Genomic DNA, 27,958 nt, shown 5'->3' on the forward strand with positions numbered 1-27,958 from the left:
TTAAAATTCCATTTTTAACTCTAAATTTATTAGGTAATTTGAAAAAAAAATCTCATGGATGCTGCTGCTGATTACCACCAGTCACTCTCCTACAAATATAACTGGAAGGCCAATTTTACCATTTTATGCTTTAATGAATAAATTTGGTAGACTTACAAAAAATAAACCATTAATGATAAACACTTGCCTTCAACAAACAGGTTCGTTTTATATTTATTTTACTCGCTGTTTTAGGTCTATATTAAGGTATATTTTGATGGGCTAACATCCTGTCTAAAGTTTGTTTATTTAAGCCTACTGGGACTTTTTTAAAGTTAATTTGTAGCTTTTATCCAGATAAAGTACAGTCAGGGTAAACATTTAAAGTAAGTTGCAAGAAATAAAAAATCAAGGGAAATTATATCTCTAAGACTACAACAAATTATCTGTTGACTACATTAAAATATTCATAATCTAACTTGCTAAAAATTAACAGATTTTTTTGAGGAGAATAACATGAAAAATTTCCATCGATATTTATTAATATACTTGTTCTTTTCTAATGTGCTCATCAACATTCTTATTGACTTCCATAATAGAAGAAATGCAAAATTCATTTTAAGTAATTGAATTGATATTCAATCTATTCAATATTAATACTCTTATCCTTATGATACCTGGGGATAATCTAGAATTTTAAAAACATCACTAAAATTGTTTTCCTCAGGTATTATAGTATATACAAGTGGTAACTTTTATTTATTTATTTATTTTTAAAGTGATGGCTTAAAAATAGAGAATGCTAGTTGAAATATTACATTCAAGAATAAAATAGTAAAATCTTAATCATTAAAAACTTGTCTCTTATGCAGCCAACACACACACTAAATAAAATGCATTTATTTTTGTTAGTGATATAACTTCACTGATTTATACTAAGCATCATTCTTCGCTAATGTTTGGACTGATTCTAAGGTTACTTAAAACATTTACCAATCATTATAAAAGATATTGATACATCTTAATTAGATTTTCAAGACACTGTAAAATAATAAACTGAATATAAATGGAATTATTTTTTACATCACAAAATTGAGAGATAATATATTCTGAATATATTTTAGATTATATAAAAGAATATTTAGACTACAAAAAAGAATAGAGTTTATATTTATATGATCTTTATTAGTAGCATTAGCAGGACTTTGTTTCTATCACGTGAACTGTTCAGCCACTGAGCAATTTCTAGCCTAAATAATTATAAGCCTTTAGCTTAAAATGTTACATATCATTAATTTCAATAATTACTTTACTAACTTGAAAAAGCATGCAACAGCTAAGTAAAAAAGGTCTGTTTTCATGTTGCACTCTCCACAGTATAAAATTTATAATTTCCTGGTTATTTAAACAGAAATATTACACAACTGTTTACGGAGAAAGGATACAACGTTGTCTCATGCTTGCTGCATTGAATCATCAAGTCATTATCTTCTCTTTGCCATAAACAGACAGCCTACCTTTTTGTCAGCACGATATTTCATTTATTTCACAGAGAAACCCAGTTTCACAATAATTGACTTGTCAGAAGCTCTAATTTATGAGGCTGAGCTCTGTAAGATTTCTCTATATTGGACTCAACCTGCACACAAGCAGGGTTGAATATTTACAATGCTGTTAACAGGTGCTGAGTTGTTTAATGATTCTAATAGCCAGAAGCGTACTGAGAAAGCCAGTGGGATCACAATTACAGGCTGTTTGAACACAACAATTACTAGTCCCCTGAGAGGTGTGAAAGTCAAAGGCAGTTTGATACTGACAGCATCTAGCACATGGGCTAGACAAGCTAACTTCTATTAGCAGTCCATTGGGGAAAAGTCATAACAAATCTCTCCCTGTCATAAAAATTTACAAAGTTCATTAAATTTTAACTATCAAAAAGTAAAACAACTTTTAAAAAATTATCTTTAAAAGATTTTATCAAAGGACAAACAAGAATGTGACACATGAAACCTTAAATTATCTTCTTCCAACCTTAATAGGATGAAATTTCACCAGTTGAAAATAAAAGAGATTTTATTGAAATGTAAAACACAGATAAAGCTACACCCAAACAGTCTGGATTTAGTGTACATAGCGGCAGCCATTTCCTGTTTGGTTTATGTAAACCTGGCCAGAGATCTCCCTGGGAAATTTCTCATCAGTATTGAGGCGCCGCTGCTATAACTGTCAGTACTGGGAAGTCATTTGTTACAGCACCATGTTTTTTATGTTCGGATTATGCAGCAGTAATAATGACAGAAATAATGAAAGTGGTTGCAGGGACAGCTGAAATTACCACAACATTTTTTGTCCCAGAAATATTTAAAAGCTATCTCAAGGGAAAAGTGAGAGTAAAATTGAACATACAAATTGAATCCAGAACTCAATTTGGAATATATTATATTTCATAATGCACTAGTACATGTGTTTATATATATGTGAACGAATGTACACATATTTATGTGTCTACACATATTTATACATAAAATATGTATCTTTATATGCATATATGTATATATACATGTCTCTCTCTCTCACACACACACACACACACACACACACAAGAATATAAACACACATATAGAGAAAACCCAGGACCAGTGGCTGAAATCTTTGTCAATATAAGTGTTTCTTTTGGTGATGGTGTGGTGGGGGTATGATTCAATGAAGGGGGTTGGAGAATTCGGTCATATTTATTTATCTATATATGACTGTATTTTGAAAATGGTCTTTGTCTTTTCTATTTTAAATAAACCTCAGTGTCTTCTTGTTACACACACAAGCACGCACACAAGAGTGCACATATGCCCCTCCCACCCAACCAAAAGTCAAATCTCAATTTCTGGCTCTTCATGATAGGGAGTGTCAAAGATAAATTAAAACTATGCATTATAGGGGCTGGCCCCGTGGCCGAGTGGTTAAGTTCGTGCGCTCCGCTGAAGGCGGCCCAGTGTTTCGTTGGTTCAAATCCTGGGCGCGGACATGGCACTGCTCGTCAGACCACGCTGAGGCAGCATCCCACATGCCACAACTAGAAGAACCCACAACGAAGAATACACAACTATGTACCGGGGGGCCTTGGGGAGAAAAATGAAAAAATAAAATCTTAAAAAAAAAAACAAAAAAAAACAAAAAACTATGCATTATACAAGCTCTTCATTTGAGACAATGATTTTAGCCTTCTTAAAACTTTTACAGATCTAAAAATAAGGAGGAAAAATTTACCAATTTCCTGAGCTCCTGTGCCTTTCTTCGCTTCCAACTTTGGGGAAAGGTGATGTTAGCACAGACAATAATAAAAAGATATAATCAAGGAAAGAAGAAAAGAAAGAAAATTGCAGAGCTTGTCCATAGCAGACTAAGTAAAATATGTAAATTTTTAAATTTATTTAAGCACAATTTCCTATTTCACTAAAACTGACAATTTTTTTTCTTGTATCAAATGAACAAAAGTGTTATATATTTAGAATTAGTGTGGTAGAGTTTCCACCAAAAATAGATTTTCCAATATACCAGTGAATAGAGAAGTGGACAGGGAGTGTGGCTATTTGAGTTCTGGACCTGATAATGAGTCCAGTGACAGAGAATGTGGTCTTTGGAGCCAGTGGCTGCCTCTGCCACTCAGGAGCTGTGCCAACGTGGGCAAGTAGCATAATCTCCCTGGGATTCAGCTCCTTTATGTATAAAATGGGGATCAAAACAGTACTAAATGAGTAAAGTTTTTGAAACAGTATCTCAAATATAGTAGATGCTCAATAAATAATATTAGCGTAGTTTTTGTTTCCCACTTTACTAATTTCAATTCCCATTTTTATAAATTCCTCTTTGCTTTTATTTATGTTTTGCTAACGTTCTTCATCTAGTTCCTCAAGGCGGATGCTTGCTTATTTTACTTTCAAGCATTCAGTTGCCTGTAGGTGCTCGAAAGATATGAATGTTCCTTGGAATTGTGCTTTGATTGGAATTTATAGGTTTTGTTATGTAACACTTATTTTTGTATACCTCTAGTCTGTAACTTTTTAAAAAATTTCATCTTTCACCAAAATAAAAGTACTTAAATCCTAAGCAGTGCGATTTTTTTTTTTGCCATCCTTTTTATTGTTTATCTCTGGTTTCATTAGATTATACACTGAAAAGATGGCCTTATGATCTCTACATTTTGAAATATACTGAGTTGTTCTTTGTGGTCCAGTATATGGTACATTTTTATAAATAAATTTCCGTGATATATTTGCAAGTATGATAGATTGTTTTGGGAGGGTACACAAAAAGATATACACATATTCAAGGAAATTGTACACTACTATAACTTTTTAGTGCCTGTTCTTGTTATTGACATGAATGGTTCTTCTTTGTCCTTTTCAATCTTTTTTGCCCTGAATTTCATTTCGTCTGATTTTAATTCTGCAGCTACTGCTTTCTTTTTGTTATTCTCCATGTCTTCATTCAATCCTTAATTTCCTTTTTTCTTTTTTAAAGATTGGCACCTGAGCTAACAACTGTTGCCAATCTTCTTTTTTTTTTCTGCTTTATCTCCCCAAATCCCCCAGGTACATAGTTGTATCTTAGTTGCAGGTCCTTCTAGTTGTGGCATGTGGGACACCGCCTCAACGTGGCCTGACGAGCGGTGCCATGTCCGCGCCCAGGATCCGAACCAGCGAAACCCTGGGCCGCCGCAGCAGAGTGTGCGAACTTAACCACTTGGCCATGGGGCTGCCCCCTAATCCTTAATTTTCAACTTTTCTGTATCATTTTGATTTAATATATAAATCATATATATCATTGCTTATAAATCATGTTTAGCTGGATTTAAAAAAAATCAATCTGAGAATTTCTGTCTTTCAACAGCAAAATTTAAATCATTTATAACAACTTATGATTCTAATTGACCTGATCCATGATATGAATAGATCCTATCAGTCCTCTGCTCAAAACCCTACAATGGTTCTCATTTCACCCAGAAAGAAAATCGAAGGCCTTATCATGGCCTCTAAGATCCCACATGACCTGTTCTACCACCCAACCCCCAACAACCCTAACCTTATCTCCTGTTGTTCTGTACCCTCACTTATTCCACTTCAGTTACACTTTGCCCTCACTGTGCCTTGAATACACCAGACATGCCTGCCTTGGAACCTCTCCTGTTCCCCTGGCCTGAAAAGCTGTTCCCCAGATATTCCTGCAGCCAACCTTCTTATCTCTTTCAAGGCTTTGTTCAAATGGCAGTATCCTTTGTAATTTTTTGAACAATACAGTATGGTTAACTATAGTCACCATGCTGTATATTAGCTCCCCAGAACTTACTTATCTTATTTATAACTGAAAGTTTGTACCCATGACCAACATCTCCTCAACTCCCCTTCAGCACCTCTAATTAGGCCCACTCTGACTCCCTATTTAATACTGTAATTCCTCCCACTTGACCCTCTGGCTCTCCCAGTCTTCCTTACGTTGTTTTCTTTTTTCTCCAAGCACTCGTCACTTTATACTTTTAAATTTACCGTCTCTGCTAAAAGAACATGAGTGCCATGAAAACAGAAATTTTTCTGATTAGTTTACTAATACATCTTTAAAATTCCTAGAATAGTGCCTGGCACTTAAGAGGCACTCTATAGATGTTTACTGAATTAAGGAATACAGATTTAATTTTTAAATGCTTATACTTGACCATATTAAGTAGATTTTATGAATTTTGAGACTAGATATTATTACTCATGTTGCTATTACCTTCCAACAGAACCTAATCATAGCTTTTTTTTTTTTTTTTTTGCTAATCATAGCTTCTATTATTGAGATACAATTGACATATAACACTATATTAGTTTTAGGTGTACAACATAATTATTTGATATATACATATATTACAAAATGATCACCACAATAAGTTCAGTTAACATCCATCACCACACAGTTACAATTTTTTTCTTGTGATTAGAACTTTTTAAGGTCTACTCTCTTAGCAACTTTCAAATATGCAATACAGTATTAACTATAGTCACCATGCTGTACACTACATCCCCAGACTTATTTATTTTATAACTGGAATTTTGTACCTTTTGACCAGCTTCATCCATTTTGCCTACCCCACCCCCTACCTCTGGCAACCACCAATCTGTTCTCTCTATCTATGAGATTTGTTTTTTATTTTAGATTCCAGATATAAGTGAGATGATATAATACTTGTCTTTCTCTCTGACTTATTTCACTTAGCATAATGCCCTCAAGGTCCATCCGGGTTGTCACAAATGGCAAGATTTCCTTCTTTTTTATTCCATTGTGTGTGTATATATATATATGTACATGTATACACAGACACACACCACATTTTCTTTATCCATTCACCTGCTGATGGACACTTAGGTTATTTCCGTGTCTTGGCTCTTATAAATAATGCTGCAATAAACATGAGGGTGCAGATAGCTTTTTGAGAGTGATTGTGTTTTCTCTGGATAAATACCCAGAAGCGGAATTGCTGAATCATATACTAGTTCTATTTTTAATTTTTTGAGGAACCTCTATGTTGTCTTCCGTAGTGGCTGCACCAATTTGCATTCTCACCAACAGTACACAAGGGTTCCCTTTTCTCCACATCCTCGCCAGCACTTGTTATCTCTTGTCTTTTTGATAATAGCCATTCTAACAGGTGTGAGGTGATATCTCATTGTGGTTTTGATTTGTATTTCCCTGATGATTAGTGATGTTGAGCATTTTTTCATGTACCTGTTGACCATTTGGATATCTTCTTTGGAAAAACCTCTATTCAGATCCTCTGCCCATTTTTTAATCAGATGGTTTTTTTCCTATTGAGTTGTATGAATTTCTTATATATTTTGGATATGAACCCCTTATCAGACATATGATTTGCAAATATTTTCTCCCATTCCATAGGTTGTCTTTTCATTTTGTTGATGGTTTCCTTTACTATACAGAAGCTTTTCAGTTACACGTAGTTCCCACCTGTTCATTGTTGCTTTAGTTGCCTTTGCTTTTGGTGTCAAATCCAAAAAATCACTGCCAAGATTGATATAAGTGAGCTTATCGCCTATGTTTTCTTTGAGGACTTTCACAGTTTCAGGTCTTACCTTCAGGTCTTTGATCCATTTTGAGTAGATTTTTGTGTATGGTGTAAGATAGTGGTGCAGTTTCATTCTTTGGCCTGTGGCTGCACAGTTTTCCCAGCACCATTTACTGAAGAGATTGTCTTTTCCCCCATTGTATATTGTTGCAGATTAATTGATCCTATATGCGTGGGCTATTTCTGGATTTCCCATTCTGTTCCATTGATCTAGGTGTCTGTTTTTATGAGAGCATCATACATTTTTTTGTTTTTTTGGTGAGGAAGATCGGCCTTGAGCTAACAGCAGCTGCCAATTTTGCTTGAGGAAGATTGTTGCTGAACTAACATCTGTGCCAATCTTCCTTTATTTTATGTGGGATGCCACCACAGTGTGACTTGACAAGTGGTGCCAGGTCCACAGGTGGGATCCAAACCTGCAAACCCCAGGACACTGAAGTGGAGTGTGTGAACTTAACCACTATGCCACTAGGCCAGCCCCTCAGTGTCAGACTGTTTTGATTATTATGGCTTTCTAATATAGTTTGAAATCAGGAAGTGTGATACACGTCTAGCTTTGTTCTTCTTTCTCAAGATTGCTTTGGCTATTTGGGGTCTTTTGTGGTTCCATATGAATTTTAGGATTGTTCTATTTCTGTGAAAAATGCCATCATAGCTATGCTTTTTTTTAAATTTATTTATTGTTGTACCTATTCTGGACTGATTAATTCAGATGGCAACAGCTTGGGCATAGGTTTCTCCTTCTGAATAACAATGACAGTCTTACTCTTAACCTAGCCAGGTATCTCAAAATACACAAAGGTGGGTACTAAAGGAACTGGCACACTTGATACGGATGGTCAAGAATGGATAAACCACCCCCTCCCAAAAATTAATTGAAGTGCATTTATCAACATATGACTGGACTTTTAAGACTGTTAGAGCTTGGCTGGCTTTAAGGGCTGGGGAGGGCAACGCAGGCAGGAAGAAGAGTGACAGTAAAAGCACGAAAATGAGAGGAACCTCTTACCCAGAGGTGGTGTGAATTAAAGTTTCCTTCAACCTATCTTTGCCCCTCTGGTGGTGGTAGTGGGGGATACCGAGCTCTCATCCGTGGCAGCCCAGAGGGCAGGAAAAGCAGCTGCCACAACTACTAAGTGCCCTAAGCCAACGGAACAAGATGATGTGTCCTTTGACCCCTGGTCCCAGAATTTCCTCCCAGCAAAGACAGCCATCAGATAAAGGAAGCAAGGCAATGTAAACTAAGGAACACTCACACTCACTCGCGTACATACAAGAACTACAATCATAAGAGCAGGAGATATCCTTAGTTGTCAATACGCAAGAAGTCCCCTGGCTCAGAAGCTCAGTATCATTTCTTTAAGTTATAACCCAAATACATCCCCTCAAGATTTCATCTTTTTCCACTGCTAACCTCCCTAAACTTCTTGTTCTGTCCCTAATTAATACTGTTTCTTATATACTTATATACTTGTGTACTTATATACTTGTTCACGTGGATTTTCCCACCATAATATTATTAAATAGAAGGTAGCTTGTAACCAGAGCAACAGGAGTGATGCCTACTCCAGTTCCCTCTCAGCAGGACCCCTATTCCGATTGGCACCTCCAGCTGTGCTTTTGGCTCATCTCACTCTCATGGTTGAAAAAACGTAAAGTTGGACAGTCTCCCACTCATTATCTGAATGTAAAGACAACGCATTCTCTGTCTACTAACTAAACCTTATCTAGCTCCCACAACCAACATAATACATCTAATTTCTGATCAGTACTATATGACAGTTGCAAATCAGGCTAGATTGGGGATAGACTAAAGGCAGAGTAAGCTGTTGGAGAACTAACTAAACAAGGGAAAAGAAAAATTAAAATGCAAATTTGAGGTTTGAGGTCAATGTAAACAGATGCAGAGTGCTAACATTAACAAAAGTAAGAAAGATGAGAGGAAGTTATTGCTAGATGACTAATCCAGTTTTAGACATGTTGAGTTTGAAATGATGGTGGGCAGCTCATGCGGCAACATTCAGAAGGCAGGTAGAGAATGAGATTGCATTTTGATAGAGAGCAGATTGGAGTAACATATTTTGGGGTTTTTCACATATAGGTGATATTTTAAATATAGAAGGGATCTCTAGAGAAGAACTTCATGATATTATGCATTGAGGAGAGCAAGACATCACTTCCACAGTATTCTTGCCCAAAAGGGCAGAACTTAAACTTAGGGATGAGGACACTTTAGTGGAACCCAAATTGAAGGACATTCTGTAAAATAACCAGCCAATATTCTTCTAAAGTGTCAAGGTTATGATGGACAAAGACCGAGGAAATATCACAGATTGGTATGAACTAAGGAGAAAGGACAACTAAATGCAATGCACGATACTAAATTGGATCCTGGACAGAAAACGGACATTGGTGGGATAATTGATGAAATCTGAATAAAGCCTGTGAACTAGTTAATAGTATTACATAAATGTTCATTTCCTGGTTTAGATAATTCTACTATGGTCATGTAAGATGTTGACGCTTGAGGAAGCTTTGTGAAGGATATGTAGTGCCTTTTTGTACTATTTTTGCAATTCTTTTAAAGTTTCAAATTGTTTTACAATAGTAAGTTAAAAATTTTTTTTAATTTAAGAAAAGGAGATGTACATACGAAGTTCAGTGTATCTGTGGATTCAATAGGAAACATAATTTGCTGAAGAATTCAATTTACCTCAGTGAATTATTCCCTTGTTTGCTAATGAGACGAGCTGACAGAAAGGATTAGGTTTTTAGTCTCTAAACTAGACTCTTTAGGATGGTATAGACCAGTAAAGCAACCAGAAGGGAGTACAGGAATAGCAGTTCACTCAGCAACATTAATTATGCTCTTCATAATGAATACAGAGCTTAGAAAGACTTTACTTCATGTGTTTGATTCTCAATATGGCCCTGTGAGCAATGCAGGCTATTCCTCACTTTCCAGATAAGGAAAGGGAAGCTGAGAGAGGTGAAATGACTCAAGGTCACAGTTAGTAAAAGGTGAAACAAGAATCAGTGTTCTGATTCCAAGTTCAAAGCTCTTTCCTCCAGATTAATTGCCTCTATTCTTACGATATATGAAAAAGAAATATATCAACACTTAGAAACCAAGCCCCCTCTCCTTCTAAAAAACAAAGAGTTGTGAGTCAGAAAACTTAGGTTTTTAAGTCCTGGCTTTATCACAAAGTAATTACGGGATTCAGGGCAAGTCACTTTAAGTTTCCAGTCTTCATTTCTTCAATATCAAACAAAAGTTGGGACTAGAGTGCATGTAAACCCTATCCCAGTATCCGACTCCACAATTCTAATCCTGTGATCTATTTACTATGATACATTTGCAGTGCTGGATGGCTATCTCACCAATTCTGTAGTCATGTTCCCAAATGATATTTTGTACCTAATCGAGAGGTCCTAACAGTTGAGGAAACTGAGCAAAATGGCACCATATTCTCAAACTCCTATCTATGTAAGTGGAAATGTTGGCTGAGAAGAAACAAATTTCTTAAGGCACCAACAGGCAAGATTTAGTAATAATATTTTCATTGTAATCTCTCAGTTCAAGACCTTACAATGGTTTAACATTTCCTCTTACTTATGTCAGGAATATCTCTTACCTTTGGCCCTCCTCTCATTCCCTCAGCATCTGTTAAGATCCTATTTACCCTTCCCCTATTATTAAACAGATTCCTAGTGGGTCTTGCTGTTGTAAATGTCTCCCCATTCCAGTTCATTCCCTTCCACAGTGCCATAAGTATTGAAACAAAACAAAACTTAATTTGATGATGTTAAAATTATGTTTAAAAATTTCTAATGGCTCACCACAGCCAAAGGGATCAGATGCAAACCCTTTAGCATGGCATGTGGGCCTTTTACTCTCTGGTGCTTGGCCCACTTTCCAGTCAAGCAATCTTCTTGTGTCCACGCTTCTGAAGCTCCAGTTACGGCAAACTTCTTAGCCTTCTTTAAACACTTTTTCAAGCCCTGAGGCCCTTTGCTCATATAGTATTTTTGTGCCTTCTACCCTTTCTACTCCTGTTCCAGATTCAAGATCTGGTGAAGTATCATCTCTTCTGTAAAACTTTCACTCTCATAGGCTTAAATGCAGTTTTATTAGAGCACTTAGGATTTACACTGTAGTGATTTATATGTCATTTTCCCATGTTAAAGGATCAGCCCTTGAAGACACGGGATGATATACACTCACCTTTATCCCTCAGTGTCTAGTATTAACACCTGACAAATAGGTGCTGAAGGAGGCTCTAACCCATATGCCTGGAGTAAAAGACACTCCATCACAACTCCCCCAATTTTATTTCCGCTTGTAGGTTCTCATTAACTCTTACGAGTGCTTCACAAATTCTTCCCTTTACAACTTCACAAGACTCACTCTTCTCTGGATACCAACTGTAAGCAAGTCAGTGACTATCATGTAATTTAGCACATTTCTTAGTGACTTTTGAGTGTCTTGTGTCCCTAACTACAGAGCAAACTCCTCAAGTATATTCTAAGTTAATTAAATAAGCTAAGTAATAAAGCATACAATTATTTTCTAATAGGTCATATTATATTATGATCATATCAGAGACATCATCTGATCCTCTGGGCAAATGTATATATCTAGAATGTTCAAAGTTCTGACTTGTTATGTACCTGAATTTAGAGATTAATACTTTCATACATATTTTCTTTCAGTGCAAAACAGAAAGATAAATAGTTGTCCTATGCTTACCTGGGGTTCATGATAAGACGTCGGAAAAAGTAAGTCCAGGTGATATAATCCATTGCATCTTGCTTGGATGTTATTGTACCACCAGCAATCTCTGCATTTAAATGGTCAGAGAGCACTCCTAATAAGCTATACAGTGAACAAGACATGGGAAACATACATGAACATTAAATGAATCACATTTTAGCTCACATAATCAAGACTCAGATTTTACATCCCAAGATATAAAACAAATATGTTTTGTATAATTTGTATATTTTGTACATAATTTTGGGGAAATGAATTGCTAGACGGAAATAAACAGAGGCTGACAGAAAGGGAGCTAGCATCTTTTGGGAGAGAAGATGAGATCCAAGGTAAGAGCAGACAGCAGAAGATACACCATGGAGAGCAGGGAAGGGTACACTTATGAGACACCAGAGTTAAGTATGGAGTAACTCTGAGGCAGATGAAAAGAGAGTTGGCAAGAAAGGGATGAGAGTTATGACAGAGCAAAGATATTCATTCATTCAGTAAATATTAAGTCCCTAATCACAGAAGACAACTGTACTAGGTGTTGTGGAGTATACAAGGATGATTAGATGTGTTGAAAGACTGGCACAACAAACTGTTCATTTTCGTTTCTTATGTAAATTACAAAAAACAGAAAAAAAAAGGAAGCTATATCCACCAAAAGAAAGGCTAAATAAATGATGATACATGGAACAATATGCAGATATTAAAAATAGTTTTTGCAAAGAATTTTTTTAAGGACGTGACAAAATGGCCATAATAAATTGAATGAAAAAAACCAAGTTTCTATATTACTTTCAGTCACCAGAGACAGCATATAAACCTGTATAATCAACTGGAGGGCAATTTGGCAATATCTATTTGAACAATCACTATGACTCAGTAATTTCACTTTCATTATCACCTGCTAGAGAAAAACTTACATGTTGGGATAGGGAGGCAAAATAGTTTACTGCAACATTTATGTAATTGGAACCTCTCTAAATGCCCATTAATAAAGAAGTTAATATATAAACTATGGAATACTCTGCAATAGATAAAATATTAATAGTCATATCAAGGTACAAAATGAAAAATTTTAGTTAACTTTTTATGAAGTACACATAGAAGAAATTACACGAATTATACATGTACAACTCAAGTAATTGTGACAATGAGGACATACCTGTGTACCCAAACCCAAAATCAAGCATTACCAGTGCTCCAGAAGCCATCTTTTTGTGCTTTTTAGTCACTACCCTTCCTCAAAAGGATATCCTGACTTTATTTCTTTTCCTTACCATATTTTAGTGGCTTGGGCCTCTAGCACAATACTTACTGAAAGTGGTGGGAATATCCCTATCACATTTCGTATCTCAAAGGGAACGCTTTCAATATTCCATCATTAATTTATGATGTTTACATTAGATTTTTTTGTAGATACTCTTTATCAGACTAAGGACATTTCATTATATTTTTATTTGCTAAGAGTTTTTATTATGAATGGATGTGGAATTTTATCAAATGCTCTTTTTTTTACCTTTATGAATAATCATATGATTTTTCTCATTTTTTCTGCTAATGTGGTGAATTATATTAATTTATTTTCAAATAATAAATCATTTTTGCATTTATGGAATAAATTACACCTAGTTGTAATATTTTATCTTTTTATACATTCTGGATTTTATGTACTAATGTTTGGTTAGGATTTCTACATCTATATTCATGAGACACAGGTTTGTTACATTCTTTTCTTGTAAATTTCTTATCAGGTTTTGTTATCAAGGTTACTCTAGTCTCATAAAATGAGTTGGAAAATATTCCTATCTTTTCTATTACTAGGAAGAGTTCATGTAAGATTTATGTTATTTCTTCCTTAAATGTTACGAAGAATTCACTAGTGAAACATCTGGCTCAGAAGATTTCTTCGTGGACAGATTTTAAACTTCAGATTCAATTACTTTAATAAACGAGACTACTAAGATTTTCTATCTCCTTTTATGTCAGTTTTAGTATTTTTTAAAATTTTACCACTTCATCTAAATTTTAAAAATTATTTGCATAAAGTTTTTCATAATATCTTACTATCTTTTTAACGTCTGCAATATCTTTTCACTCCTAAGATTTTGTTCCTTCTTTCTCTTTCTCTTAATCAGACTTAAAGGTTTATCGATTTTATTATTCTTTTCAAAGAACCAACTTTTTGGCTTTGTTGATTTGTTTTTCTAATGTTTGTTTGATTTCAATCCATTAATTCTTGTTCTTTTCTTTCTTGGGAGTTCAATTTGCTAATTTTGCTCCAAATTCTTGAGATGGATACTTAGATCACTGATTTTTCATTCTTTCTTTTAAAATTTATATATATATATGTATACATATAAAAATTGTGGTCATAAATGTTTTTAGCACAGTGTTAGTTGTATCCCACAACATTTAATATTTTTATACTTTCCAAACTAAAAAAAAATTGGTAGTACTTAGAATAAAAAATCCAATAACTATTTACACTATAAATTAGAAACATGTTTTGTCCTCTGCAGTTAGAATATAGTAAAGGAGATACAGTATATTCAAAAAGACTATTACAAAAGGTAGCAAGTGATAAGTGTTATAAACCAAAAATATATAAATATGAGAAAGGCTATTTTCAGCTGAGAAAATGAGGGAAGACTTCTGTCAACTGGGTTGCAGTTACTGGGCCAAAAAGAAGTATGTGATAATTCTGAAATAGGCCAGTAGCCTAAATTATTCATTACAAGTCCCTTTGTTTTAGATATTTATTAACTATACTACAAAAATACACATCAAACTAATACTTTTTTAAATGCTTACTATGTGAAAGACACTGTTTCAAATACTACACATTTGATCATTACAATTACCCTATGAAATAGCTAGTATTGCTATTATCTCCATTTTACAGGTAGGTGCACTAAGGCACTGAGGAATTAAATAACTTGCTCAAGATCAAGCAAGTAAGTGGTGGAGCTCAGATATGAACCCAGGTTGTCTGGCTCTAGATTTCATGTGCCTGAACACTGTACTACACTGCTTCTTTTAAGGAAGTTTTTTTTGTTAAATGAAAATTATAATTGAATTTTGTCTTACAGAAATCATATTTAGTTTCACTTCAAATAATTCTTTTGAATTCGAAGTTTCACTGATTTTTATCTAATAAAATATAACCATATAAATATCAACTTGCTATGATGTGAATCCATTTAAATTAATTTACAGCAAAATTTACCTTGATTCTACTGGGAAAGGTTCATAAAGAAATTTTTTGTAAAAGTCTTTCTTTATGTCATGAACCAGAATTACAGCTTTGCCTTGGTCATCAAACTGAGGCCTCCCAGCACGCCCCATCATCTGGAGTACATCTGTAAAAAAGAGAACAAGAGGTATTCTGCAATGTGGCACACAGCATAATGTATATTTACTGATTATGGCACGTTTCAACAAGACAACAAAACAACAAAGGGAACAGAATACTTGAAGAGCATATGTGCTATCTCTGATGCCTATGATTGGGTTCCCTAATAAGTAAATAATCAATTCACTATGATAGAAAATTGAGTACCCAAAAGGGCCTCTCCTACTGTTTGTAAAAGAAAGATGAAAGGTTCCTGTAGTTAAATGGTTAAAAACGCTGTTCAGGACTTATTACTATTTGAATTAAACAAGAAAAAGTAAAACATACACAGGAAAATTTCTTCAGCAGCTTCGCTTGATTATTTGAATAATGGGTCCATTTAGGCCTCGCCCTCCTCCCACCCATGGTATAAAATTTCTTTCTTTATACTGCAGGAATCTCTGAGGTAAGTAATGATTTAGAGATACAGTTTTTATATGTATTCATTGAGAGAAAATACACACTGAGTATATTTCCCTTTTCAGAACCCAGTGAAAATGCTTTTACCAAGTTTTAAAATATGTGAATACAATGTTCATGGACAAATTGTAGCAACAAGCGATTTGGTTCTAGAAGTCCCATAGAAGTATCACTGCTAGTGAAATAGGTTTAAAATTAAACATTGTTTAACTATAATATATTAAGTTACTAATAGCTACTAATCAATATTTTTATCTATTTATGAATTTGAAACAATTAGTTATGCTTTTGATGTTTATCAACAAATTGGGTAAGTAAAAGTAAACAAAACAGCTCAATACTTTGAATAATATTTGCACTAGAAACAAAAACTTATACTTTGCTCCTCATACGTTTAAATGTGACCTATTCTCTAAAATTTACTTCATACGAATTCAAATTATTAAGGCTAAAATAGAAGCTTAATGTATCTGTAAATTTTAAAAATTACCTGTAATGGGAAAATCCACATAACGTCTTGTTTTTCCATCATAATATTCTGTTCCCTTAATAATTACTAAATGAGCTGGGAAGTTTACACCCCAGGCTAATGTACTTGTAGCAATCAGAACCTAAAAAATAAAAGATAATATCTTATATCTAACTAAAACAAAGCTGTCAAGTTATATTTAAGTGTCTGTTTGTGGAAAAAAAGATACCTGAACTTTACAGTTTACAAATAGTTCCTCTACTGTTTTTCGGTCTCTCTCATGTAGTCCAGCATGATGCATTCCTATTCCAAAAGCAAGTGTCAGCTTCAGGTTGGAATCTCTTAGTGTGCCAATGATGTCCTCCATCTGCAAATAAAAATACAATTAGAAGATTAGCTTTAAAATTTCCATATTTGATTAACTTTGTTTTTTGCTTTTTATGATACTATATAAGCATAAAAATATAAGCCCCATCTACAGTTATGATTAAAGTTAAATTAATTGAAAAGAATATCTACTTAGTGAGAATGTATATTCTAAATGAATTAAAGTTTAAATGTTATCCATCTATTTTTATGCATCAAGGAAAAAAATCTGTGAATAAATGGAATATCCCTTTAAGGAGTAACTACTATTAAAAGGGATGTAATGTTGCCTAAAGTGTTTCAGTGTTTCTGTTCATCTCTTGTTATAGAAAAGACTTCTATCTTTTTGGTTCAGTGATAAAAATTTAGAAAATATGAACAAAAAATTCATGAAAAAAATGTCATATTCCCATCAGATAGACAGAAATCTTTCAAATTTAGGCTTTCTCACTGAACTTAGTGACCCAGGACATGTCAGACAACCTCTCTAAGCCTCCGTTCCTTCATTTTAAAAATCAAACTGGTATATTTTTGTTTACTTCTCTTCATGTGATCAATTTTGCATTTAAATAATTTTCATATTTACTTGATTTTTCTTTATAAATTATCTTTTTACTCTTTAACTGGATGTCATAGTCTTTTTTCATACTGGTTTGTGATAGCACTTTATGTATTAAGGGTCCCAATTCCTTGTCCATCACATGCTATAACACTTTTACCCAGTTTTTTATTTGTACTTCATCTTATTTATTTTTTTTAATTTTATGGACTTAAATTTTCAAGTTGGTCCCTTACGTAGTTGTTGCTTAGAAAACTTTTCCGATCTTGAGATCAAATACAGATTCATTTACTATTTCTTCAACTTCTGTTATAGTTTTATTTTTTACATTTAAATAATTAACTTGTAATTTATTTTTTAATAGAAAGTGTGGCAGAAATCTAAGTTTATATTTCCTAGTTAATCAATTATTTTAGCAATATTGGTCAAATAATTCCTTACCTCACTTATTTTAAATGCTAACTTTATTATATTCAGAATTCTTATATATTACAGTTTTGGCATTTTAAAAGACTTCATTTACAGCCTCAGTTTAGCTTACTAAATTTTCATATGTCTAAACAGTTTCTGAAACTCATATTTTATAAACACTCTCTGAATAGTCTATCACTTTCCATTCTACGTGGAAAACACTTAATGCAACACAGATTTTATGGCAACAAGCAGCAAACCTTATTTTCTTACAACACTTACTCCCAGTAAAGAACTAAATAGAAAGCCCAATCTCTTTCTATTTAATAAGAGACCTCTACTGGTCCTTAACGAGGAGGATGGCACCAGGTGCAGCATGGGGACATTCTTTCTGGGCAACTCTATGAGGGGAGTAATGCAGAGATCAAGTGGTTTGAGAATATATTAGCATTTGAAAGAAGGACATATTTTAGTTGTGTCTACAGCGTCACTACCATATTCCACCACTAAACAACAGTGGAGGAGGAACTTGGAAATACGTACATGTATAAATATTATACGCCTGAAGACTGAGAAAGAAGTATGAAAAACTGACACTGTCTTCAGATGTCGTTTCCCTTTTTCCTTCTCCTGTTAATCCCCTCTAATAGACACAAGTATACTTGCAATACCCGTACTGTCCTGGCAGCGTATAAACCACTAAGTAGCTCACAAAATCTCCATCTAGAGAAACTTTTTCTGGCTACTGCAGTTTAGTAAAAATGCAGAAGACAAACATATTCATATAATGAAGCACTCCAACTGTGTCCATTCTTACTCATTTTATTTGCAATGGTCAGACAATTTTTGTAAGTTTTTAATGTGGATACCGGTTATTTTAAACATATAATTCAAAAATTAAGACGATGAAGTTTGGCTTTATAATAATTATTAATATAAAAAGCATAGCACAGACTAGGTAATATTTTAGCGACATACACATCAGAAATGGCATTTAACAACTTTCCCTGAACTGAATGCAATATATAAACAGTTCATTCTATTTCACAGTCACAGTATGGCCACCTGACATTCCTGCATTATTTACCTTATAAACTGTTAAGCAAGAATATGGAAATGTATTAATATAAATCCACTTTACCTTTAAAAATTAGCACTGAATAAGCTGACTACAAATGCATGCAATAAAGAAAGATGCTTGTCTTGTCTCATAAATTATGTTAGCCATTCTCAAGTGACAGCCTATTATCTATTTTTTTGTTCAATAGTACTGCATAAAGTATATTCAGTTTACACTACCAAGAATTAATTCACTGATATTCTTGCTCTGACAATTAGTTTCAGGAATTTTTTTTCAGTTTCACAAATAATGGTGTATTTTTATAACTTGTATAACCTATAGTGCTCCGTGGCAATGCCAATTGTATCCAAAAAGTAATGTACCATTTACTGTAGGAAAGCTAAAGAATCCTACGGCATGAGGTTTGGTTAGGCATTAATATTCTGTCCGTTCACAACAGGGAAGACTAGCTGTTTCTCATTCCCCCTGCCCCTACTTTCACATAAATCAATGCATTAAAGAGAACTATTTGCCTATGTGAACTGGCGAAGACCTAAAAATCCTCATGAGAACAATCACAAAAAACAACTTCATTTATCACATGGTTACTGTGGATGAATTCTGAGTTATTTGAAGATCATAAAAAAGCAAAATTTAAAGCATTGTTACTCAATCACTAAGCATAAAATATTACTAGGACAGCTTGTTTAAATTTGAAAATATAAAGTTTTGATTAAATTATATACATCTTTATTACTGTGCTTAAAATCAAAACCAATTTCATCTTGTCTGAAACATCATAACACATTTCAGGAACTGAGGATAAAGAAAGCTTAAAACGTGATAATAGAAATTATTTATTGAGTACTTATTACATGTCAGGCATTATGCTTATTACTTTACAAAGTTTGTCACATTTAATCCTTTATGTAAAGTAATATAGCTTTAATGTAACACCCAATTCTACACACCCCAGTATATTTCAAACTAAAGGTTAAAAGTTCAGTTATCTTGACTACTATAGGGCAGCCTTTCTCAATCTAGCTTCTGCAAGAGAATTAATCCCCACAAAAATACTTGAATTACCATCCTCTTCATTTTTCTAAGGAGAGTTAATACCATTCTGGATGGTTAGGAAAAAAGTTCATTTATTACATACAATGGATGCCTTAGGACATTAAGGCTTACGTCTTATTAAGATAGGCTGCTACAGAATTTTTAAAAGAATAAGCATAATAATTAAAATACTTTGATAGAAGAAGTTTTAATGCTACAGTTCATTTCTGTTCAACTAACATTTGTTGTAATGTATAGGTATCTCTCTAATAAACAGTCTTTGAAATATGTTTGATTGCTGATTTAACCAAAAACGTAATTCAATATTGTAAATAAAAGAAAAACAGACCTATGTTCTTCTAAGTAGTGGTGTTTTTCAGGGTGGTGGGGGGAGAGGCACATATGTAAACCGTTGAACCAATTACTTAACTTAATAGAATTTTTTTTATATTTTAAATTTATTATACTCAAAAAGCTTTTGTAGAAAGATAGGATTCCATTTAAGTAGATACATTACTCTGTGCCTGAAATACATTCCAGTCAGAATATAATTCAGTGAGTTGATGACAATGCTGGCTCCAAAAGAAAGGAGGAGACCAGATTGGACAAGAATGAGCTAACAGATTGTGCAGCCCAATTCTGTCCCTTTGAGTGTGATATATTGTTTCAAGATGCTAAAAACCCATACTTTCTCAAAGCATATCTGTTGTGCTGGTTTTCCCATTTTCACAGAATCCTCATTATCAGAACTCTGTACTCTTTTCAAAGCACGTCAGACTCAGACCATATGCCACCGAATAATGCTTATCAATTGTCTAAAATGCTCCATAAAAGATGCACCATACACAAGAATAATGAAAGTTACAAAGACTTTTTTTTTTACAAAAATAATTAAATCTATCACATCTGGTACAGATGTTAAATAAAGTTAAAACATTTCCTCATAATTACTAAGTGTTCATTTCTTAAAATACACTTCTGTATGGAAACCTCACAGACTGAAGGGCAAAAAACTAAAATGAAAGAAACACTTTAGAACATTCCATTCATCTACTAATACAAAGAAAGAAAAAAATAAAATAAATTAATTAAAGATAGTAAGTCTCCAAACTTTACCAGTATTCCTCAAAACAATCTCTTACTGCCCCCTCTAATGTCCCAAAGAACACCACTTCAAAATATTTCACCATACTGTTAATATAATAAATATATTTATATGTGCTTAAATATACAATTTATGTGAATTAAATATATAAATGAAATCTAAGCCATAACATGTAAATCTTTGCTATGTCTGCTAAATAAACACAATACTATTTTCAAAGTTTGCTTTTTAGCTGGACCTGATTCTTAATGATAGCAGTATCAAAACTATGCTGGTAGGGTGAGATATTAAAGATTTTTCCTTATTAATGTTTTTAATTTAATGCACTATGTTGATAGGAAATCCCAGTATAAATGCTTCCTATTTATTTTTGAATATACATTTTATGCTTATTTCCATTTTTGGAGAGTTCAGGTTCCAACACACGCTTGAAGAGCATTTCCATATACTGAAAAACTTTTAAAATTCAGAGAAAGCTGATGAAAGGGACATTATAAAATTAATTTTCTAAAGTAGCATAATTTTAAATGAACAGATACATATTAATACAAATTAAATTTGTGAGGGATCACAAGGTAAAGATTACAAAAATAAGATCAATTTCATCACTTCCAGCTTTCAGCAAAAAGAACCTATCTGTTTATAAAGTATTATTCAATGTTGCTCTACTACAATAGTAATAACAGTTAACATTGACCGAACATTACGTGTGTTGCAGCCCTGTTCTAGGTATGTTAAATGCATTAACGCATTTAATCCTCAAAACAATCCTGTGAAGATAGGATTATTATTATCTGTTCACAGCTGAAGGAATGAGGCTCAGAGGTCAAACACTCCTCCAGGGTCACACAGCTTGTGATGGGCAGGCAGTACGGACCCAGGATGCCTGGATCCAGCCATGCGCTCCACCACAATGCCACCCTCTCATCACCACACGAATGAGAGGGTTACTTCAAATAACTACTTAAAGTAATGACACTATTCACTTGGCTTAATGCTGGGTCTCATTGTTTTAAACTGTGTGCAAAAAAAGGGTAAATTGAGAAATAATAAGTAATGTACTAAACTCACACAGCTGGGAAACTATGCAGACGATTTGCAAATCTATTTATTCTTTATTATTTGAGTATTTCTACTCCTATGCCTAAAAATGATGAATATCTAAAATTATCTTCTTTTCTAAATTAAAATAGCTGTCATGATTGAAAATGGCACAGCTCTTGCTGGTTGCTCGTGTTTGATAGTTTACTGACTTTTCTCTATCTTTGCTGTATTTCTGTCCCTGTCAAATCAGACATCCCTCCACTTTGACTTTTCCATCTTCTCTATCAGTGTGATGTCAATGATTCCACTGACGGCGTGGCAGAATAAAGGAACAGAAGTTCTGAGCCAGCCATCCTGGTTTTGAGTTCCCAAGCTCCACTCACTTGCTTGTGCTATTGGGGAAATCACTTAATTCTTCTGAGTTTCAGTTTTTGTATCTGTAAAACTGGGAAAACAAGAACAATGCTCCCAGAACTCATGATTAAATGAGATAACCCTTCAGTGAACTATAAAGCTCTCTATAAAAATATCAATTATTATTAAGCATAATAAGAGCTTTGCCCCTCTCTTCAATAGGACATGCATGATGTCAACTAAGGCAAAATAAAACAGCCTCCTATTTTGTAGCTGCTCTTAACTACACAAATATTCCATGAGGTCCAACTGAGTTAATGTCCAATGCTCAGCAAATACAGAGATAATGCCTGTTTTAATGCTCACTATTCTCAGCTTCATAGTTTCTTTACTGCTCAGTCATTAAGAGGTCTCAGACCTGTTCAAAATAGAAAGCACTTGGGGTGAGACTTTTGTATTACGGGCTAAATCTATTTTAGTTTGACAAAAATCCCCAGATCCTTCTAGTTGAAAATGATGTGGTTACTCTGCCTTAACTCAAATTAATTTCTGATTTTCACCAATCTCAAAGTCCACCTTCAAAGCCTGGTGCTAACTTCTTACCTATAGGAAGAAGTCAATAGATATAGGTTGAATGAAAACACAAATGACTCAAAGAAAACTATAGTGAAATGTCACTAGTAGAAACTCCACCAAATCTGAACTTGTGATGATTTTGAGTAAAGCTAGTCTATAGTTCATTTCGTAAGTCTATTAAGGCTTTACTTGTAATGAGGTTGAATGAGTTAAGTTTAGCTTCAAATGATAAGGTTTTCAACCATCTAAAACATGGTTCAGTATTAAGCATGTGAAAATAACACCAACCTTATTTTTCATGAAAGTGCTTCTCTTATGCACCTATGCTACACAGTTTCTGATGAATTCACTTTGAAGCAGTGCGTAAAATTATAATTAGTGCATTTCTTTAATAATGTTCTGTGTAATTTAGGTAAACCTTCTAGCCAATTAATCTGAATCTCAACAAGGTTTAACTATACTCTTGTTCCAAGGAAGTCTTATCTTCCATACTCCTCTGATTTTCATGTTACCTCCATCTGGATTTCTTCCATATCTTGCTCCAGTCAGAAAATTATTCCCGTTCCAGCTTCAGATTCTTTTCCCCCCATTTACCTTCTAGTGGTACTGAAGACTTTAGAGCACAGAGCCTTGCATAATTCTGTCTAATTCATTGCCAGTTGGAAGGACAAAAAAGAATACAGTCATGCGCCACACAACAATACTTTGGTCAACGATCGACTGCATATACGACGGTGGTCCCACAAGATTAGTACCATATAGCCTAGGTGTGTAGTAGGCTATACCTTCTGGGTTCATGTAAGTATACTCTATGATGTTTGCACAATGACAAACTTGCCTAACGATGCATTTTTCAGAATGCATCCCTGTCGTTAAGCGACGCGTGACTGTAGCTATTTCTCTTTGATGTGCTCTTCTTTTAGCTACCTGGACCTTACTTAGCAGTGTGGAGGCAAAAAGGGGTTTTCCCTGTGGCTAACTGGCAAGAAACATAGAGGAGATGAAGAGGAAAGTGTAAGCAGGACTGAAGAATAAAGTCTAATCTTCAGCCACAGTTCTGCTTTCCCACCCCAGATATAGCAACTCATTCAAGGTGAGAGTGATGAAATAAGGGCAGTATTCTGAGCTTTCAACCAGTAAACTCACTTACAAGAAAGCATGTTCCCTCTGCTCTTTTATCTTTTAGTGCAGGTTGGCAACTATCCAGATCCTTGATCTTAGCGCCATCCACACTTGCATGTGGGACTAGACTGTAAACTATCGGGCAGAGGCCATACTCGTTAGGTGCTAAATTATAACACTAATTAAATTACACAGCAAAGCTTCTAGAAGCAGTTGTATATCCTATTTGCTTCCATTTCCTTCCACTCCACCCATTTACTCCTCAACTCATTCCAAACTGGCTTCTGTTCACAACATGTCACCGACTCTGCTTTCCAAGTTCGTCCAGGACGTCCAAGTGCTAAATCCCATGGGTGTTTCTCTGCTCTCATCTCACTCAACTCCCACTAACATTTGATGTAGTCAAGGACTCCTTCTTTCATGAAACTCGCTTCCATAGTATTTCAGGACACTGTCTTTCCTCACTGGCACCACTTTTCAGTGATCAGCGCCCTTTGCCAGCTCCTCATTTTCTACCTAAGCTTACAATGAGAGAGTCCCCTAAGGCCTGCTCTCTGGTTCTCACTCTCTGCCTGAAGGTTTCTTGTGCTCATCTGGGTTTATAGGCTGCTTCTATACTGATGCTCCCAATTCACATGTTCATCTCATAATCCTCTGTGGGTTTTACAGACTTCCTACATCTAATTGCCTTGTAATCTCCACTTGAAAGTGTTGGACATACAAATTAACATGTCCAAAACGTAACTTTTTTGTGTTTTAGCTCAAATCTGTCTCCTCCTTCCTTTCTATGCTACACTCTCAGCTCTCCTCATTTCAACAAATGATACCACTATTTACCGAGAAGTTTAGAGTTAATAACTGGGGAGTCATTCTCGATTCTTTTCTTTTTCTCAACCTCCATTTCTCATCTATCAGAAAGTCCTACGGAATCCAGTCCAAAACATATCTTTTCATTCCTATTGTCACCACCCTAGGTCACCACCATCACTTATTCCATGCTTATTTCCACTTCAATATATTTGTCACTAAGCAGCAAAAGTTACCTTAAAATGCAAATTGGAGTATGTAATTTGTTTAGCCTAAAACCTTTCAATGCCCTGGAACCCCTTCCCTTAGATATCTGCTTGGTTTGCTTCCTTCAAGTTCTCTGTTCAAAGGTACCCTCATCAGACAGGCCTTCTCTACCTGTAACAATGTACAACACTCCATTACCACCCTCAGCACTCCCTATTTCCTTCACTCTGCTTATTTTTTTTTTTCCATAGGAATTATCACAATTTGACATACATGCGTACTATCTCTGATTCCTACAAGAACGTTAATTCCATAAGGGTAGACATTTTACCTAACACACAGAAGGAGCTCAAGAAATGTCTGCTTAATAAATGAATAAATAAATGGCCATCTTCCCATAGTACTTAGAATAAAAATCCAAACCCCTTTACCACGGGTCCAAGACCTTGCACGAGCTGGCTTCTGCCTATCCCTCAAACTTCACTTGTGCTACTCTCCTCCCAGCTTATTCCGCTCTAGCTGAACCGATCTCTCAGTTCCTTTAACATGCTGTTCCCATGGCACCTGAAATGCTGTTTTCTTCTCTCTTGGTGTCGCTAGCTCATTTTTCTGCTTTGGTTCTTAGCTTAAATGGCGTCTCCTTAGAGAAGTCCTCCCTGACCAGTCTATTTGAAGAAGCCTCCCATCCTCTTATTTCATTTCATTTCTCTCACAGAAATTTTCATAATTTGATATTAATTTATTTGTTTAATCATATATATTTTTAAAAATTTCTGTCTTCTTCACTTAAGCTCCTTGAGAATTGGATCAGTTGGCTAACACAGTGCTCAGTAAGCAGACATTCAATAAATATATGTTAAATGAATACTTTAAAATTCTGGTAAGAGGTGCCTATTGATTTAAGTTAGAGGATTATCATTTTTAATGTTATTTTTGAGGCAGGGAGGGGAAGAAGCCTGAATGCTTGACTATGTGATACCAGGTAAGTTTGCAACTGTAGCTGCTGATCATGAACTGGATGTTATCTGATCTCTCTAGCTATACGTTTGGGTGTGCCTAGCAGAGTTCATCATTAGTAGAAATGAAAGGACCTGATAGAAGAATATCATGAAAGGTAATTCATGAATGCTTCATGTGTGTGCCTATTCCTGCCATACTATCCCTATTTTAACCTACCTAAGCCTTATGAAATATTTCTTATGTCAAGTTGACTAAGGGAAAAAAATTCCAGATTCCAAATGGCTTTGAACAAGATTGCGATATCAAATAAGGAACACTGGATGTGGTGTTTTGGCCCCTTTCAGGAATGACTCTAAGGAAAAGAGTAAAAGTGGTATGTCAAGCATTTCACTGCTACTTTACTACAAAGTAGAGATGATATGAGTTGACAACCCACAATTTGCTCTGCAGTTACTGGCTCAGCCAAATGGTTAGGAGCTTGCTAAGAATGCTGTTGGAGGAAGGGGAGCAAGAAAGGCAAATGTTTTATATGGATGAACTTTTAGAATGGTCCGAGAATAAAAAACTACCTATATCCTATGAAGATGTTTACCAAAAAGCTCACAGCAGTGTGGAAAATGCTGTTAATTGTCAAGTGGGCAAAAGGACCACCTCTGAGTATACCTGGCACTCTCCTTTCCAAACTCCAGTATTTTGTGCAACGGGTTCATGTACCAAGTGGTGCCACGGTGGAAGAGATGAAAACTGCATGGACTAAACACAGACTTTCCCTTCCTCAGGCAGACCCAGCCATTGCCACTGCTTGGTGACTAATATGCTACTAGTGCAAACAACCCTGGGCCCATTATGAAGTAGCTTAGCCAGAGGACCAGATGGCAGTATCTGGTGCTAAGGAGAGTATATTGGACCCTTTCCCTCATGGAGGAGACATGTATTTGAGACGATGTCTAGAATAGACACTTACTTTGGATTTTGATTCTCTTTTCCTGACTAACAGGTTCTGCCAGTAGCCTCAATAACAGGATTACCTTATATGCCTTATACATCATCATGCTATCCCATACAATAATGTTTCTGACTGAGGAACTACTTCATAGAGAAAGATTAAGACAACGGATCCTGTGGGAGGCACTGGTCTTATTATATATCTCTCATTATCCAGAAAGAGCTGGCTTTGTAGATTAATGACTCAGAGTGGCAGCTGAGAGACATTCCTTTGGCAAGGTTGGGGTGCTATCTTGTAGGATGAGGTGTATGCTCTGAACTAGTAATCATTAAGTGATAATATTTCTCTCACTGCCAGAATGAATATACAATTTTAGGAACCCAGCAGTCCATGTCAGAGGATTTCTTTTGCAATCATAGCTAATAAACCACTTGGATAATTTTTGTTTCCCTTCCTTATAACTCTAGCTCTGCTAGTTTGGAGTCTTAATATCCAAGGAATGTGACAATTTACTTGGAAGCTGAAACAGCCACATGGCCACTTGAGGCTTTCATGCTAATGGGTGAACATGTAAAATGTGGTCATGATGTAGCCTGGGTGACTGATCCTGATGAAGACAGTCGACTACTGCTACGCAATAAAAGGAGGGAAAAATTTGGATGGACCCCAGAGAAATCCTCTGACACTACTGTATCCATCTGAAAAATTAATCAAAGATATTTTAAAACCTATATATTAAGCATATATAAAAGTCCAATTTCCAATGTCCCAGGAACATGGGTTTTGGTTACTCCATTGGATAAAGAATCTTAATGAGCTTAGGGGCTGGTTGAAGAAGAACTTTATAGGTGATGTATGGTAGAGAAACTAAATCACAAATAGGTTTGGCCCCCTGATCAGTTGCAGAAACAAATACTGTAGCCGCTACCCTTGCTTCCTTGCTATCTAATATATGCACTAACATATTTTACATATTTTTACTAATTTCATTTCCTCTCCTTATCCTCCACTGCTCAATATAGCATGTGTTGGTTGTGGGTAACTTTATAATTTAGTCCACTGGCTAGAGAATATTGAGATGGGATTTCAAAAGAACCAGAGGGAGACTGGATATAACTAAGAGATCTAGGACTAATGGAGTCAATGAAGAAATTTTCAGTTGTCTTCCTTGAGAACGGATGAGTGGACTTTGGTTATATGAGGGGGAACTGCATTGTTAGGAGAAAAGCTTTTTTTTAAGTGCAGGTATG

General features: G+C 34.9%; 1 protein-coding gene across 1 annotated transcript in view; it reads right to left on the reverse strand.

The window, feature by feature from the left end:
- Nucleotides 1-27,958, reverse strand: part of ASCC3 (activating signal cointegrator 1 complex subunit 3) — a 322,615-nt gene that overhangs the window by 65,496 nt on the left and 229,161 nt on the right. Inside the window, exons 31-34 of the mRNA XM_014841095.3 lie at nt 16,365-16,502; nt 16,157-16,277; nt 15,082-15,214; nt 11,844-11,969 (exon numbers count right to left, since the gene is read on the reverse strand). Coding sequence (XP_014696581.3) covers nt 11,844-11,969; nt 15,082-15,214; nt 16,157-16,277; nt 16,365-16,502 — 518 coding nt within the window. The remainder of the gene's footprint in view (nt 1-11,843; nt 11,970-15,081; nt 15,215-16,156; nt 16,278-16,364; nt 16,503-27,958) is intronic.

Source organism: Equus asinus, chromosome 24 (genome assembly GCF_041296235.1).
Source record: "Equus asinus isolate D_3611 breed Donkey chromosome 24, EquAss-T2T_v2, whole genome shotgun sequence".
NCBI classification, from domain to species: Eukaryota; Metazoa; Chordata; class Mammalia; order Perissodactyla; family Equidae; genus Equus; species Equus asinus.